Here is an 18,326-nt window from a genome sequence, read left to right as displayed (position 1 = left end):
TGTCCAATGATGGTTTTAAACTATTTTATTTTTAACATTTAAATGAGTTCTAAAAGAAAGTTTATTTGTTTTTTACCCTCCCTGACCCAGAGATGTTCTGGAATAACTTTGTCCACAATAGTCTGGAGCTATAGCTTCTCATCACTTATGAAACTACAACTAATAGTGAAGCAATCCTCAAAATTTCATTGAAAAATTTGGAGTTATGCCCAAATACGAGCAATTTGCATTTTGTATGTCAGCACCGTAGCCTACGGGTTAATAAGGTCTGTTTTGCATAAAAATATTCACAGTTTCTGATGGTGTGAGTAAAACTGTTGAAAAAGTTAGTACTAAACAATTTATGTTAGAAATGTTTTGTCAGCTTTAGTGTAAACTACTGAACTGTGTATGATGAAATCATACTATACTTATATAGTTTTTTAATTCTAAAATAGTTTTTTGTTTTTTTTTTTTTTTTTCAAAGAAAGTAGTCTTTATTTGGGCGTAGCATGTCAGTATGTACACTAATAGAGGTTAAGGAAGAACTGATTTTGTCGAAATTGAATTGACGATGTGTCAATTCCTAAGGATCTACCACCGGTTTATGGTTCCAATATGCTTGATTTCAGAATATAATTTCGCAGTTGAAATATTCTAGAATCGATAAATTCCTATCTGAGCATAAAGACTTCTGATATTATGTTAAGTATGCTCTGCATAATTGAAATGCCTAATATATATAGCATTAAATTAAAGCTGCTCATCTCATGGCATAGGGGGAGATCCCCCAGTGCCGGACAGCACTCAATACCGGACAAAGTTGAAACATTGAGAAATCATGGTCCAATCAAGAAGGTGTATTAGTAGAAAAGAAAGCTATTATGGAGACTAATGTTTGCGTAGAATCCTTGAAATATGCATGGCTTTTTAAAAAGTAGAAAAGTTTGAAAATCTTTAAAAAATTGACGTATTCTCTTATTTTTGAGCCTATTTAGTAATTATTTTGAATAAGAAAAAATACTTTGGATCACGCAAACATGATCGAACATAATCCTAATTTGATAGTATAAATGTATTTTGTACCATAATCGAACTAAATATGGACAAATTACAATTTTCGTTAAGCACCTCCTGTCCCTCAGTTTCGGACAGCTTGATTTGTTATATGATATCTTTGTAATTATTGCGTCAGTGTCTCAAAATACTATCATTTTTCATGGGTTCCGTCTATCATGGTATCAAACATGCAATAAAATTAGTAAGAATTAACATTCAGAACAACATCGTAAAATGTGCTATTTTGCATCATATATGGAAGATGTTTTTGATAGGCATCTTGCGAACTAAGAAAAACACAAATTATTCTTGTAAATGATGCAAATGCATTGAATTGGTAATTATAAACTATTCCTATAGTGCACATTCAATGATGTTCAAATTTTCAAATTTCGAGGCATTTCTAGATCGTGTCCGGTATTGGGTGCCACCTTTCAAGATCGATCAATTTGGTACTAAAAATACATCATCAAAATGTAATGTCAAAATTCATGTTTATATTTTCAAATTTATTTTTGTACACTATAAAAATGATAATATTTATCATAAATGGGTAACACGAGCCCATAAAATCAATATTTTTCGAACTATGAATTTAGTGGCTTAAGTGTCCGGTACTGGGGGATCTCCCCCTATAGCATATACTGTAATGCGACCGGTCTAAAATGATGACATCATCCTAGTTGTAAGTACGAGTCACAGTCACGTATTAATAGCAAAAACAAACAAACGACCAAAAGTGGCCATGCGAAATATGGGGGAAAGAAAGAATGAGAGCGGTTAAAACATGTTGTGTTTTGGCGTTAGCGTTCTTGACGTCCATAGAGGACGTTCTTGAAGGTATAGCACTACGATAGCATTTTTTTGTTAAAACTTACTTTCAGGAAGCACTATCGGCAAGCATATCGCTAAGAAGCATTCATTGCCATGCCGTTCAGGCGAATGTGATGCTAGAAAATCCATTTTAAATGCACAATGGATATTTGTGTAAACATACATGGGCAAAAATATTAAATGGACAAAAAAGCTCATTTTTATCTATTCGCACCCTCCGAGCAGAATCTCAATAAATAATATCTAAAAGTAGATTGACTATAGTACCTTTCAATTCCCCCCTAATTGTATTATCTGTTTAGATACACGTATTTCGACTACCACTTGTAGCCACAAGTGCAGCTTTCTTCCGATTGGACACTAAATCACAAATAAAAGAACATCCATTGATTGTAATTGACAAAATTAAGAAACAGGAGTATCAATAGGGCCTTCCTTAACCGAGTGGTTAGAGTCCGCGGCTACTAAGCAAAACCATGCTGAAGGTATCTGGGTTTGATTCTCGGTCGGTCCAGGATCTATTCGTAAAGGAAATTTCCTCTACTTCCCTGGGCATAGAGTATCATCGTACTTGCCACACGATATAAGAATGCGAAAATGGCAACTTTGACAAAGAAAGCTCTCAGTTAATAACTGTGGAAATGCTCATAAGAACACTAAGCTGAGAAGCAGATTCTGCCCCAAATAGGACGCAATGCCAAAAAGAAGAAGAATAGTTTCAATTTTCCAAGATTTTGTTATCCATTTTGGACTGAAATGATTTATAATTACTTATAATTACTGTTGTAAGCGTTGCTGTTGCTGTTTGATGCATTGCAATTTGAAGACAAATTATTTTGCGTTTTTAAATCAAAATCGTCTCATTTATTTGCCTAGCAGGCCGGCTATCTTCACTGAAACACTCGAACAACCTAACTTGAATTAGAAGAAAAAGTCACGCACTAAAAACCCGTTTGCAGTTCTTATTACCATGCACTTGATTTCTGTTCATCTAACTAACGTCCGAGATGGCCTTCATATTGCAATTTTCTTACGGTACGTTGCACATGATCACCTTCTCGCCAGCTACCTTCAGACATGCATCACGCAGTTCAAACCGATATCTATGCATTGCACTTGTCCGCTTATTGAAGGATTTTACTTGTTTGCCTATTACGGGTTCGACCTTCAATATAAACCTAATCACCACGAAAACATGCCTTTTTGGAATAACGACCTAGTCACATTTTCAATCTTCCGATGATGTCGCTTCACCGTTCATGCAAAATAGAGCAAGTGACCAACTTACAACAAAACTTGCAACCACATTTAAATAGTACAAGACAACTCAGCTAACACACATATGATCGGTGTCCGCGAAGCACAGTAACCGTATTATGGGACATTGAAGCAACTCTCGTGCTGCAGATGATCACTCTTCACACTCGTTTCTTTTCCCTGTTGCGTTCTTGTGTCTTCCTATCCCTTTCAGAAATCCCGTTGTTTCGGTCACTTCACTTTTTGCTCACATAATAATTATCGCCAATCATCGTTATATTATGGCACCCTGCTTATTCAATAAATACACATCTTTTTGCATTCTTAAAATAGATTAGAATTAATCCGACACTTACAGATGATGGTACACTATAATGATCACTACCGGCGATTTTTAACTACGACTGGACGTCCGAATTGTCTGATAACGAAACAGCAACTGAACCGAATCCTTTCCGTGCGAATCGGCTTTATAGAGAGCTAGCCGAAGAAATATAGCGTCAAACAGTCGTCCAAGACGAAAATAACCGATGAGCATGTAGGCCTACCCTACATCTTCTGGTTGGCTATTCCAGCTGTTTTGTTCTTGGGATTAGCCGGTGCGCAGTGGTTCGGTGGTCGACAAACATTTGATATTGCTTCAATGGATTATGTTTTTTATCTCTGTTGTTTTTTTTTTTCGTATACTACACAATAGAAAAAAAAGTTCCATTAAAACGTTTGAATATGCTGTAATTGTATCATTAGGTCAAAATTTTTAATAAAATTTGATGATTCAACTTTTTTCTATGTTTTGAAAATTGTATTGTGGTAATATAACTTCAAATCAAAATTCTTCAATAAAAAAAAATTCCAGAAAACCGACTTTATTTTTACCGAACGTAGCTTTACAATGATTTTTTTTTTCTTTCAAAATAACCGTAGCGGTAAACGCGTATCTATTCAGCATGATTATAATGATGGTCATAGGGTTGAATCTCACAGATCGAGGATCGTGTTGTGATGGATATTTTTTCTCATTACCTAAGGGACGATTCTAATATGACGTCCATCGTTTTTTGGGATTTCTAGACCCCCACTCCCCCCTCTGTCACGCTTTTTCCAATAACTAATATACATTACCATGCACTGTCACACTTTCATAGACCCCCTTCCCCTTCCCCAAATGATGGACGTCATTTTTCGATGACCCCTTATCTCTCATAAAGAGACTATTTTCAGACTTTTCAATAGTGTCATAAGGGTTCAGTTACAAATTTCATAACGCCAAAAATTGACATTTGTGACACTCACCCATCCCCACGTAACGCATTGTGTATGAATATTTTACGATTTTTTTATATAACAACTTGAGCAAACCCATCCACCCCATTTAGTATGACATGTGTGAATGGGCCCTAATTCTGTTAGCACAAAACCTCATAAAGCCATAGGTCAACCAAAACAGTTTAAATACTTGGTTAACTTCGCAAGAAAACTGCATTTATTACATTTAATCTGAGAGTTCCCCCTGTATAAAAGTTTGATTATAATATCCTTAGGGGCAGTCCATTAATTACATAAGACAATGTTGGCGATTTTCCGTCCCCGCTTCCACAAACCCTATCCCTTTGAAGAAGCAAATCTCAAGTATTACTCAATATATCAATGCGAAAAATGTATCACTATAATTGTATATATGTAGTGCACAACCCAATAAATTTTCAACTTAATCAGTTCAATAAAACTCGAGATTTGCTTCTGCAAAGTTTTGATGATAATTGTTAGAGTGAGACAAAAGATAGGGAATATAACACGGTCTCCCGTGTCACCTTGGGGAAACTAAAGTGCTGGTTTCCCTAGGGCGAAACAAACAAATCATTAGAAAATAGTTTTTTATTTTGAATTTCTTAAAAAAAAATACGTTTTCTCATACAAACTTTACAACACCCCCCATCAACCTTCATCACCCCCCCCCCTTTTTCAGTCTTAACCCGTATAGGCCTGAGTGAATGCAAAAATACTGAAACTCTCACCACTCAGCGAATTCTTAACTGATTCAAATGATTTTTCGTCAGTTCACTGGCTATATTTAGTTTCTGGAAGTGGCCAGAGGAATTCGGAAATATTCCTGTGGCCGGAGTTATTCCGGTGGGTCACTGGGTCAAGTCGGGTAAAAAAGAACTGATTTTTGGGACATGCCAATTTACCTTTATTTATTTGCAATGAAAATCATTTAAATTTGCATAAATCATTAAGATCTGATATTCAAAATTATAAATGAAGAGTTTTGCAAAGTTTAAAATATACCGAATGTGGCCATTCGGACGTAATACCCGGAAGAAGTGGCTGTAGATTTGTTGAATACTAAACCGTTTCAACTCTCGAAAAGTAGAAATAAAACATAATTGTACACTAAAATGCGTTCCCATAAGCATAGCACAGTTATTCAGATACAAATTGGCCACTTCATCATAAGTTTGAGGCGTCTCAGGACCCGAAAATGGCCATTTGTAGGGTTATTCAAATTCAAAGCTCATAGTTATACAATTAAATCGTTTCTCAAAAGGTATACACTGATGATAATTTCTTAAAATTCCGTCACATTATAGCCGATTCCGGAAATTATCTGTGACTTGAAATTCGCCTACTTTCAGGGGCACAAACGCACAGTACCCTTCTCACCCGACCTGACCCAGTGATCCACCGGAATAACTCCAGCCGCAAGAATATTTCCGCGTTCCTCTGTCCGCTTCTTGAAACTAGATATGTGTGCCAGTATACTGACAAAAAATCATTTGAATCCATTAAGAATTCGATGAGCGGTGAGGGTTTTAGAAATTTTGCTTCCACTCAGGCCTATACGGGTTAAAGGATTGTGATGCTATGATGAGTTGGGACGTAATGCCAGAAACGAAAAAGAAAGCAAACTTAAATTGTTTTCGCTTCGATGATTGATGTACCATAAGGGATCGTCTATAAATGACGTAGCATTTTTCCACTGATTTTAAACCCTCCTCGCCCCTCTTAGCATTTGGTCACAAATGCTGATACCCCCTCTTTTTGAAGTTACGTTCAAACCATCCCCGTCCCCTACGCACATTTATTTTATTTTGTTTTTCCTTCAACAATATTACTAACAAACGTTGAATTTCAGAAATTCAAAACATAATTAGATAATGATAACGGACTGAAACGTCAGGACGATTTGACAAATAATAGTTTTATACATCGTATTGCCCAAAAGTAATTAGGAAAACATTTTTAAACAAACTTCGTTCCTGTTTAGGTTACTATTTTGACTCTTCTACATATTCGAACCCTCTGAGCAGAATTTCAATCAAGATAATTATAAAAGTGGATTTTAGTGGATACGAGTAACTGACATTGAAGAAGGCTACAAGTGGTAATCTAAATACGCGTATCTGTCTAAGGATAATGCAAATACGGCGGAATTAAAAGGTACAATACAAAAATCCACGTTTATAATTCTCTTCCTTATTTTGTTGTTCTGTTAATAATTTATTTTTATATAGGTTAACTTTATGTTAGCAGTGTTTTTGTTGTTAACATTTTTATAAAACAAGTATAGGGTAAATGTTCCAATAGTGGAGGTACTAGACACGATTCAACTTCATTTAATTGCTCAAAATTCAAGAAGCGCAATGATTGTACATATTACTGTTGTAAAGGGAAGTTGCGACCATTTATTTTATGAGAACAATAATTTCATCGCAGTAACCTACGACACGTCAGTGAAAACTAATATCTCCACTATTGATGCATTGTTCCTTTAGTCGCGGTATATTTTTAATTTGTCTCCCTATAGTGCGATATACATTATTTTCTTGTGCGATCCTCCATTATAGGACACTTTACTGCAACTGTTGGTACAAGTGAGAAAAATATCGTAATCCTTTTGGAACCGAAGATAAATAACTTAAACCAAAAAAGATAGATAAAAATCTTTTGTTAGTTTTCTTTTGAGCGCTACTGTTTCCACCAACATGATCCAAAATACTACGCCCAATAGTTTGGCCCCCATTCCCCCTAGTCACACATCGTCACACATTTGTTTAACCCCCCTGGCCCCTAAAATGCTACGTCTTTAATGGATGACTCCTAAGTGTCGAGATGATCTCCTCTTGATGTTTTAACTTTATACACAAGAAACTTCATCCCCTATTTTGAAGTTACCCCTGGGACAGAGCATGCTTCTCAGCTCAGTGTTCTTATGATCACTTTCACAGTTGACCATTTTTGCATGTGTATATAGTGTGGAAGGTACAAAGATACTCTATGCCCTGGGAAATCGAGAAAATATCTAATCGAAAAAAATCTTCGACCGGTGGGATTTGAAGCAATCATTAAATGATTTCAAACGCGTAATCTTTCACCACAAACCTTTGGAAAATTACATTACATTACGAGGTTATATTATAGCGAGGTAACGTTGTATTGAATCTTACTTGTAGCCCATGTGAACTCGTTAAATTTCTTCTAGCACATCATTTTAATCCAATAGACAGTTTTATAGTTTTATGTATTTTTGGAAATACAAAAAGAATATTCTCTCTTTTTGGAACGTATTCTAGGTTAGTGGAATTTCAATAGATGATATGTCGAGAATACGCAGAGTATTTGCAACCATTACCTAAAAATATTATTGTTATCAAATCAACATTTACCCTACAAAAGGGCCACTGTGAAACTTCAAATGCTATCAATGTGAAATGCATAGCAATACAATCATATACCAATACGCGTTTATTTGTGTATATCCCGTTTTGACTCATATTCCTAGCACTTAAGGCCAACCGTGACTACAAATTCCGAACAGCTAGATTAAATTGTATTCAAATGAATAATTTTATTTAAGCTAGTTTTACTGTCTTAGGTTTTACTGACCTCGAACTAGAGAGTCATCACAACTTACAAAGTATAAAATGGCAATGTGATGACATATTTCTTCGAAATATTTCGACCCGATCGCCATACAAAAACCGAGTATTCGGAATATGAATCTGTTCGGAATTTGAGACAAAACGCGGTATATGAGATGATGCATGAATCAGAATGAGACCAAACAAATCCATGCGTTTTCTAGCATCGTAAGCATATAAGGGTTGTTACTTCTATTGTTCCTAGAAATTTGAAAATGTATGATTGCTAAAACCGTTTCATTTAGGGCCACGATTTTCATTCGGCTAATATCGAGAAGAAGTATTAAAAAGCGGAGAAGATTGTGTTATCTTGGACAACTTTATCGCAAGAACGTGTATTCAACGGGTGAGGTCCACGTAGTGCATTCTTATCCTATGTTTGGCTGTTTTGGTGATTAGTAAAAATCGGTTGGTTAGATAGTGTAGACATTATCAATGAACAGCGAGAAAGCATGGCGTTCAATTGCTTCATAGGTGCTACTGTTGTTCTTCTTCTTTCTTCTTCTTGGCATTACATCCCCAATGGGACAGAGCCTGCTTCTCAGCTTAGTGTTCTCATGAGCACTTTTACAGTTATTAACTGAGAGCTCTCTTTGCCAAAGTTGCCATTTTCGCATTCGTATATCGTGTGGCAGGTACGATGATACTCTATGCCCAGGGAAGTTGTTATAAATAACGAATTACCGTCGTAGAGGTGAGATTGTATCACAAATGCATATCTCCAGTATGAGAATATATTTCGGTAATCCATTTGCAATAATATTAAACAATATTTAAATTTAATGTTTTCATTGAATAAGTAATGTACAAAAATTGACGCATCATAACATCTTTAAGAAGGATGACATTGAATCAACAGTAACGAATTCGCAATAGGAACAAAACAGGAGTTTCTATTTCTTATCAATGCTGATACTAACTAACGATAAAAATATCAATGAACATGAATGAGGAACTTTTAATTAAAATAGTCCAGTTTTAACTGTTTTTGCTACTTATCTCGAAGATCTAAGTTCTGAGAGTGGAATCGATGGTAATAGATAATCTTTCATACATCATAGAGGTTTAGTTCATTTTCTGTTTGGTTAGATGCATGGTCGAGTGGAATAGTAGTTATTGGATAATCGAGTTATAACTTCTCGGTTATAAATAAGAAGTAATTTATTTAAATTTACTATAGATATTCTTATAAAAAGGAAACAGAAGTTGAAAAACTGAATCATTTATATACGCAGCTACTTATGAGTACATACTATAAAGCAATATACAGAGAAAATCCAACTCGATACGCGATTATCACACCAGTGAGCACGACAAAGCATCAAAGCATAGACCTTTACCCGTCTAGCTTTCCAACCTTTTGGTTGAGCTTTCACGATTACGACCACATTAGAATAAACACAAATGATTCTATTTTTAGACACATCAATGAGCAATACACTCGAGCTACTTTACTCCCTTCGAACTTCTACATTTTTTATCTGTCGCTGTCAATCCGTTACCGTAGAACGAAGTCAGAGAATAATCTGTTTTGGAGGTGTAACGATTGAAATCTGAAGAGCGCTCTGCTTTTTCTTGTTTTTGCTGGCCATCTAGTACCGCACGGCGGTTGTCAACCGAAACATCGAGTGGAAAAAGGGAAGAAAACGAGACGAAACGATCGTGTGATCAGACAAAATGGCAATATAGTTGATGCGGAATGGAAGGTGCACAACACGAGATCTAGAAAAACTAAATAAATTATAAAATATATGAATTATGTTACATGTAATTATAATGTTATTTTTTTTTCGTTGGTGGTGCTGAAATATAGCATTCGTAAGTTGTTCTTGTTCGTCAGCCAATGAGCGCTGAACTTTCCAATCGTCGGTTGGAACTCTTTCTCCTTTCGGAAAGATATCGGGACTTGATTTTGTGTGGAAAAAACTTTGATTTTCTTGAAAAGTTAATAAATACAGTTCGTGCTCATAAGAGTAATGTCTTCAATATTCCACATTTTTGACCCATTGATATAGATTACGCAAAGGAGAATCATCAAAAACTGCTGAAAGTTTGAGAATTTTATTTTTATTGCTGTTTCAAATTGAGTTTTACCAGTAACGTACGGTAAATGGCTGGGCATGACGTACCATTGGTACCTCGCGTATCCCTGCAAGCCAACCGTAAAAACACATCAGCACAGGAACGTCAACGAGAGAATACGAACCGGAACAATCGGCAAAGACCACAGCGACGAAAATGGACTAGCGATTGGAAACTCGGTACGTGGAACTGCAAATCTCTCAACTTCATCGGAAGCACACCCATACTCTCCATACAAACCCGCGGTTTCGGCATCGTAGGCGCTGCAGGAGGTGTGCTGGACAGGTTCGGTATGACCTAGAGCGGCATAAGCAACCGGATGTCGCAACTGCGTACGTGCAGCACCTCGAGGTTGCATTACCGGAAGAGAGTAAAAGCAGCCATCATCAATGCAGCTGAAAGCAACGATTGGTTCGACGAGGAATGTAGGCAGATTCTGGAGGAGAAGAATGCAGCACGGGCGGTCATGCTGCAGACTCGACAGAACGTGGACCATTATAGACGGAAACGGCAACAGCAGACCCGCCTCTTTTGGGAGAAAAAACACCGCCTGGAGGAGACGAAGTGCGAGGAGATGGAACAGCTGTGCCAGTCTCAAGAAACACGTAAGTTCTATCAGAATCTCAACGCATCCCGCAACGGCTTCGTGCCGCGAGCCGAGATGTGTAGGGATCAGGATGGGAGCATTTTGACGGACGAGCGTGAGGTGGAAGGTGGAAGCAACACTTCGACTAACACCTGAATGGCGCTGAGAGCACAGGCAATGAAGGATGGGACAACGCCATTCACCAGCTCAAGAACAATAAAACTGCTGGTAAGGATGGTATCCAAGCTGAACTCATGAAGATGGGCCCGGAGAGGCTGGCCATTTGTCCGTATCAGCTAATAGCCACAATCTGGGAAACAGAACAGCTACCGGATGAGTAGAAGGCAGGGGTAATATGCCCCATCTACAAGAAGGGCGAAAAATTTAGATTGTGAGAACTTCCGAGCGATCACCATTCTAAATGCGGCATACAAAGTATTATCCCAGATCATCTGCCGTCGTCTATCACCTGTAGTAAACGAGTTCGTGGGAAGTTATCAAGCCGGCTTCGGTAACGGCCGATCGACAACGGATCAGATCTTTACTGTACGACAAATCATCCAAAAATGTCGTGAATACCAGGTGCCAACGCAAGGCGGCATAGGATACGTGGTCGATCGTAGAGCTATGGAAAATCATGGACGAGAACAGCTTTCCTGGGAAGCTTACGAGACTGATAAGAGTGACGATGGAAGGTGTGCAAAATTGTGTGAAGATTTCAGGCGAACACTCCAGTTCGTTTGGATCCCGCCGGAGACTACGACAAGGTGATGGACGTTCGTGCCTGTTGTTCAATATTGCGCTGAAGGTGTCATGCGGAGAGCTGGGCTTAACAGCTGGGGTACAATTTTTACGACATCCAGTCAATTTGTTTGCTTCGCGGATGATATGGACATTGTCGGCCGAACATTTGAAAAAGTGACAGACCTGTACAACCGCCTGAAACGCGAGGCAGCAAAAGTTGAATGCGACCAAGACAAAGTACATGCTAGCTGGTGGGGCCGAGCGCGACAGGGCTCGCCTAGGTAGCAATGTTTCGATAAACGGAGATACGTTCGAGGTGGTGGACGAGTTCGTCTGCCTTGGATCCTTGCTGACGACTGACAATAATGTTAGCCGTGAAATACGGAGGCGCATCATCAGTGGAAGTCGGGCCTACTATGGTCTCCACAAGAAGCTGCGGTCAAAAAAAATCACACCCGCACCAACTCATAAGGCCGGTAGTCCTCTACGGGCATGAAAAGTGGACGATGCTCGAGAAGGACTTGCAAACGCTTGGAGTCTTCAAACATCCAGTGCCTTGGACGATCTTTGGCGGTGTGCAGGAAAACGGCGTGTGGCGGCGAAGGATGAACCACGAACTCGCCTAACTCTACGGTGAACCCAGTATCCAGAAGGTGGTCAGAGCTGGAAGGTACAATGGGCAGGGCATGTTTCAAGAATGCCGGACAGCAACCCTGCAAAGATGGTGTTCGCATCGGATCCGGTTGGTACAAGAAGGCATGGCGTGCAGCGAGCTAGGTAGGCGGATCAAGTGCGTATCGATTTGGCGAGCGTGGGGCAGAACCGAGGATGGAGAGACGCGGTCATGAACCGAGTATTGTGGCACGAAATTGTTGATTCAGTGTTATCTGTTTAGATGTTAACTAAATAAATGAATGAAAATGAAGCATATCAAGCTTCAGAAACATTTTAAAGAGGAAAACTAAACTAAGTTTTCCAACTTTAGTTTGTAACAGTCCCTATTTCGTAAATAAAATAACAATAGCGGGATTTGGAGCAAGTGTGCCACCTTAAGCAAATTGTTCTCTAACTTTGTCTAAAGCTTAAAAAACCCGTCATCTTTTCATAAGCACTGTGCCATTTAAAAAGAAAATAATTTCAAAAAGTATTAGTTTTGGAGCTCCTCAAATATCATCCAAAATACTCTGATTTTCAACACTATGGGGCAAGTGTGCCACCCTTATGGGCCAAGACGGCCATCGAATGAACATTCATGTGATTCTACTTGTAATGAAATTTTCATTATTTCCTGTTAATATTGCTAACAAAGCAGAGCCTAATTGAAAATTTTAAAAATATTTTTAGGTTTACCGTCATGAGGGGATGCTTTATAACAAGGTTCATCACATGCGGAACTCTCTACTAGTCAATTCGAATAACTAAAATCGGTTTTTTTGTCTTCATTCAATGCGAAATATGAATTACTCTTTCATTATGGAGGATCTGTATAATATTACACTAGATCAGCACTAAATAAAGGTAAATTATTGATGAAAATAAGTAAAATAGTTCTTAAAACTCCTAAAACCATGTTATTATCGAATATTTGGAGAAAAAAATCATTGTGGGAGCAAAAATGTTTGCTATTCCTTTTCTACACTTCAAAAACCACTACTGGTGCCTCATTTTGGTTCATTATCATGATTTTGTTGATGATGTTTACATTTTTTATGAATTTCACCCCAACCATTTTTGTTTACCAAATAGGTGGCACACTTGCCCCAAAAAGTATAGATTTCAACCAAAATGGATTTTGTATGTAAAACTAAATATTTTTTTCGTTCAAATGCCACAATTACTTACACATTTGTATAGCTTCACAATGTACAGTACATTTGAAAAATTCGTTATTAATTTACCTCTCACCATGCTATTTAGAAACAACGAAATCTTATAAAAAAATTTATGGTTTTTACAAAAGTCGATGTAAATACGTGAAAAATAGAGCAATTTGCGTCATATTTTGACCATTGTATTATGGAATATAAGGGAACATATTGTTAAGCTCAAATAAAAAATATAGTTTGTAGTTTTTACAAAAATCAGGGGTGGCACACTTGCCCCAAATTCCGCTAAATTACGGACGGTAATTTGGATTTCAAGTTTAGTACCTTAACACTTCAGTCGCCGCGCCGTTGTGTTTTGTACAACACCGCTGAAACAATCACGCTTTTCGTTCACAACATCAGCGCGATGGTTCTGACCAGTGCTTTAAACATTCGACACTTTGCGCGACGTTCGTTTCGTTGGCATGGTCAGCAGTCGCAGCACGAGCTTTAGAATGAACGTCGACAAACACAAACAAGTATCAATTGAATGCCGTGTTACACGATGACATTTGCATAAATCATAAGTTTTACATAGAATTCAGACATTGGATCATGAACAACATGAAAAGGTTGATTTTGCCTGTTATGTCGAATGTGACAAACGTATATAGTGAAAGCAGAACAGAAACAAACAAATCCGTAATGTTTCCTAGCGAAGCTATCGTGGTCAGTGGCATTCAATTGACATTTTTCTTTTCGATATTCACTTGATCGCTCGTGTTGTGCATGTTTAAGGGAAGCGCTGCCCAATATCAGCGAAAACGTATCGACACCGTGATTGCTTACAACACTGGTTCTGACAATGGCAAACCGCGCGGCGACTAGAATGTTAACACTGATGTGGCCTCTAGGAGTTGTAACAATTGTATAGGTCAAGGTCATAACAACTAAGTCAGATTAATTCATTTGTGATGTTTTTAATTTAAACGCTAATCAGAGATGCCAAGCCGTTTTTTTCCTCAAGAATCTGGACGATTTTGGGAGTTTTGTCTGGTTGAAGTCTTTGATATGTTGTATATGAAGAACTTTACAATTTCATAACATATTTTTATCTGGATCTTCCAGATTACTGTAAAGTTGAGCTTAAAAAACCTTGAAAACTCCTGACAAAAGTGAAAGATTGGCAACGCTTATGCTAATTATTTATGCTGTTCGGAGTTTGAACTAAGGTGTTCGGGATATGAGACACAATGACCAAAGTGCTCGGCATTTGAAGCAGAATGCTGTTCCATACTTTTGGGTGAAAATAATATGACATCATACACTTCCGTGCAAAAGTTTGGGATCATATTTCGGTGAATACATGTTCAATTGAAACTCTATATGGCGCACGAAATGCAATGAGATATTCATACTTTGTAAGTATTTTTCTAAATCATTTTTCGAATTTTGTTTACAAAAATTTTTACTAAAAGCTGTGACATTTTTCGAAAAACACACTGAAAAAGTGTGGCTAATGTCCTCTGCATTGAATCGACCAAAAATTTTAAATTAATGTGCCATTAGAATCGTAATCTTATATTCTTTGATGAGCACTCACAAGTTTTTGCAGAGCAATCTGAAACCTATTCAAAATCAGTAAAACAGTCATTCAAGTTATCGTGCAAAGGTTTGGGTTCACCCTTTAGAAAGAAGTTTGGGATCGAATTGACCACCTTCAGCAATCTCTTACTAAACAGCTGTGTGCTTATGGAACGCTTAACTGAGTTGAAAGATTTGAGACGTTTTAAGTTTTACTTTACTGCTCACGTCTAAGTAGTTATTTTTCATACGAATATATCTTCATGAATGCACGGTGTGTAAACAAGTTGTGCTTAAATTGATAGCTTATTTTTTAAAATAAACTACTAATCAATATATTTCTTAGCAAATGTTATTCAAATTTCATTCATAAATTTTTATGATACTTGTACACATAATATAAAATATTATGTTATACATTGGAAGCATATCACTCACATAAATTATACGACTGCGTTTCGCCAGCAGATGAACCACTGTAATACATTTTCACATGACATCAACCAGCAATAGACTACCCCAATGTTTTGATGCGTCTAGCAAAACTCAGCTGATTTAATAACAAAAATGTTGACTACTACAAGGCAAGTGGGCACGGCTTCGCGAAGTACAATTTGGTAGCTTGCATACTCGGGCGAATTATGTACCCAGTTAGTTCAAAATTTACTGTCACGTTACGCAGACAGGTCGTCATTTTTCGGCCATATATTTACGATGGGGCCATTTGAAGTGCAGGCCACCCTCCTGAGAATAGCATACACGCGTCCGACCAGTGTTCTGTTATTACTTCTGATGGACGGCATGATATGGCTACAACGCCCGGATATTGTTGATTTTCACAATCGGATTCAGGATATTCCAGCGGAATTCATTTACGATGTGTACGACTTTGTCGTTGTAGGCGGTGGAAGTGCAGGGGCAGCAGTTGCTGCAAGACTTTCTGAAGTTTGCGATTGGGATGTGTTGCTGCTTGAAGCTGGCCCAGAAGAAACGTACATTTCCGAAATCCCGTATGCGTTTCCTGTGCTACAGAAGTCAAAACTGGATTGGAAGTTCAAAACCATGCCCAACCAGAGTTTTTGTCAAGCGATGGGAAACGAGCAGTGTGCGTGGCCTCGCGGAAAGGTTCTTGGAGGTTCTTCCGTGCTTAATGCGATGATGTATATTCGAGGCAACCCAGAAGATTATGACGAGTGGGCAAGTTTCGGAAATGTTGGTTGGAGTTGGGAAGATGTTTTGCCGTATTTTGTGAAAATGGAGAATGTACGTGATCCAAAAATAGCCGACAAACCCTGGCATGGAACGACGGGACCATTGACAGTTGAGTTGTTCAAGAGTAACACGAAGCTATATCCGTTTTTTGTTGAAGCAGCAAAACAGATGGGAGGTGTTTGGGCCGATGAAATGAATGGGCCGTCACAACATGTATTTGGACCTCTTCATGGTACAATCCGTAATGGATTACGTTGCAGTACGGCCAAAGCTTATCTGCGTCCAGTTGGCATGCGTAAAAACTTGCATGTATCATTAAATACCATGGTGGAAAAAATTCTAATTGATCCTGAGGAGAAAAGAGCGTACGGAGTTATGTTTAATAAAGACAACAGACGGCGCTATGTGCTAGTGACAAAGGAAGTAATTCTATCGGCAGGTTCTTTGAACAGTCCTCAACTGCTAATGCTATCAGGTGTAGGACCCCGGAATGAGCTGGAGAGACATGGAATTGAAGTTATTCACCATTCACCCGGAGTGGGGCAAAACTTACAAGACCATGTTGGCACTGGAGGTCTTGTTTTTCTGATAACAAATCCAAACAATACTGGCGCACTTTCCGTGAATATGCTTGATTCTGTTACAAAGTCGTCAATCGAGAATTTTCTTTTCAATAACAGCGGGATATTGATGGGAATGCCAATGTGCGAGATTATGGGATTCATCAATACCAAATTCAACTCTGCCAACAGTAAGCGACCGGATATACAATTATTCATGGCAGGTCAATCGGATGTTTCGGATGGAGGAACATGGGCAGCTTACGGATCATCTTTCACTTATAAGTACTATGCCGAAAATTTCGGAAATTGGGTCTTTCACGACTCTTTCATGTGCTTGCCATTACTACTGAGGCCAGAAAGCAGAGGACACTTGACATTGATTAACAAAGATCCATACAGCAAAATATCGATTTATCCCAATTATTTTTCTAAAAGACGAGATATTGACACACTGGTAAGCATGATGTGTCTCATGTTCGATTCTGTTGTTTGATCCACACATTTTTATTCCAGATTGAGGGCTTGAAATTTTGCTTGAATATTTCTACAGCGCCAGCGCTCGCTCAGCTCCGTCCAAAATTTATTTATGATACCGAACAAGGAACCACGTGCGGAGGAACGGGTGAACAATTCTACGAGTGCCTCGTACGTCACTATTCGCAGACTATCTACCACCCGGTGGGAACGACAAAAATGGGTCCCAAATCGGACCCCATGGCGGTCGTTGATGCTCGTCTGAGGGTGCACGGAATCGCGGGACTGCGAGTCGTTGATGCGGGAATAATGCCAACTCTCGTTTCTGGAAACACCAATGGTCCAACTGTTATGATTGGCGAGAAGGCGTCTGATATGATAAAGTCCGATTTCATACGAGAGCTACTGGACAAACCAGATTTGAAGCCGTGCTATACGTATGATTATCAATATTTCTAAATCGATAGAATCTATGTCGACGTTTATGGATCTCTGGATTATTGTGAGGTCCCTGGCACAATAAATTGAAGATATTGAATGAAAAATCATGCTGCAAATATGAATACAAAATATAAAAATGTCTGTTTTCTTTTTTTCCTTTGTTAAGTATGTTTACCGACACGAATCCCTTAAGGGAATTGTGTTATTTTCCCTATCTTTCGTCTCACTCTAACAATAATCATCAAAACTTTGTGGAAGCAAATCTCGAGTTTTAATGAACCGATAAAGCTAAAAATTTATCGGGTTATGCACTACATATATAGAATCATAGTGATACATTTTCGCATCGATATATGGAGTGGTTCTTGGGATTTGCTTCTTGAAATGAATAGGGTGATTATGATGACGTCCCGTGCGACCTTAAACAGCCCTGTCCCATATCTAAATTCCTAGTGTTCTCTTGTGAAAGTGCAGAGGTCTCAACGGTTTCCTTAAAGCAAGTAAAACGTGAACATTTCCTTCCCGCGCCCAGATTGGCCTGTATTCGGACGCAGCCGGCGCCGTTGTTGTTTGTTATGCAGCCCACAGACGCTCAGACGGTTTGACCAACATTGACTCCGCCCCCAGGTGGATGCTCATGTTGGTGCTATGTTTGCTCGTGTGCTATGTTTGCTTGTTGTTTTTATATATTTCACTCAGGGTTTCTAACAATATTTAACCGTTTTCTTTAGCAAAATCGCCAGGGGTTCTTTAAATATTCCTCAAGCAATTTTTCCAGAATTAT

The 18,326-nt window shown here is 38.3% G+C and overlaps 2 protein-coding genes across 5 annotated transcripts in view; one reads left to right on the top strand and one right to left on the bottom strand.

Moving 5' to 3' along the window:
- LOC5563966 (glucose dehydrogenase [FAD, quinone]) overlaps window positions 1-3,668 on the bottom strand; it is a 53,728-nt gene extending 50,060 nt beyond the window's left edge. The window contains exon 1 of one of the 4 annotated variants that reach the window (XR_002502655.1): window positions 3,486-3,668. The gene's annotated coding sequence lies outside the window, so the exon portion shown is untranslated. The remainder of the gene's footprint in view (window positions 1-3,485) is intronic. The other 3 variants (XM_021854951.1, XM_021854952.1, XM_021854949.1) reach the window with 3 other exon arrangements.
- Window positions 3,669-15,285: 11,617 nt separating this feature from the next.
- LOC5563959 (glucose dehydrogenase [FAD, quinone]) lies at window positions 15,286-17,659 on the top strand. Its single transcript, XM_001648247.2, has 2 exons — window positions 15,286-17,081; window positions 17,141-17,659. Exons 1-2 carry the CDS (start codon window positions 15,567-15,569, stop codon window positions 17,558-17,560), a joined length of 1,935 nt encoding a protein of 644 aa, XP_001648297.2. The 5' UTR covers window positions 15,286-15,566; the 3' UTR covers window positions 17,561-17,659.
- The last annotated feature ends 667 nt before the right edge of the window (window positions 17,660-18,326 follow it).

Source organism: Aedes aegypti, chromosome 3 (genome assembly GCF_002204515.2).
Source record: "Aedes aegypti strain LVP_AGWG chromosome 3, AaegL5.0 Primary Assembly, whole genome shotgun sequence".
NCBI classification, from domain to species: Eukaryota; Metazoa; Arthropoda; class Insecta; order Diptera; family Culicidae; genus Aedes; species Aedes aegypti.
Note: the sequence above shows the minus strand (reverse complement) of the source record. Positions and strands in the feature narration are given on the sequence as shown.

Excerpts from the sequence above, each read along its gene's own strand:
- LOC5563959 (XM_001648247.2), top strand. The coding sequence starts at position 15,567 with ATGGGGCCATTTGAAGTGCAGGCCACCCTCCTGAGAATAGCATACACG. Across the intron at positions 17,082-17,140 it reads GACGAGATATTGACACACTG|ATTGAGGGCTTGAAATTTTG; the intron begins GTAAGCATGATG and ends TTTTTATTCCAG.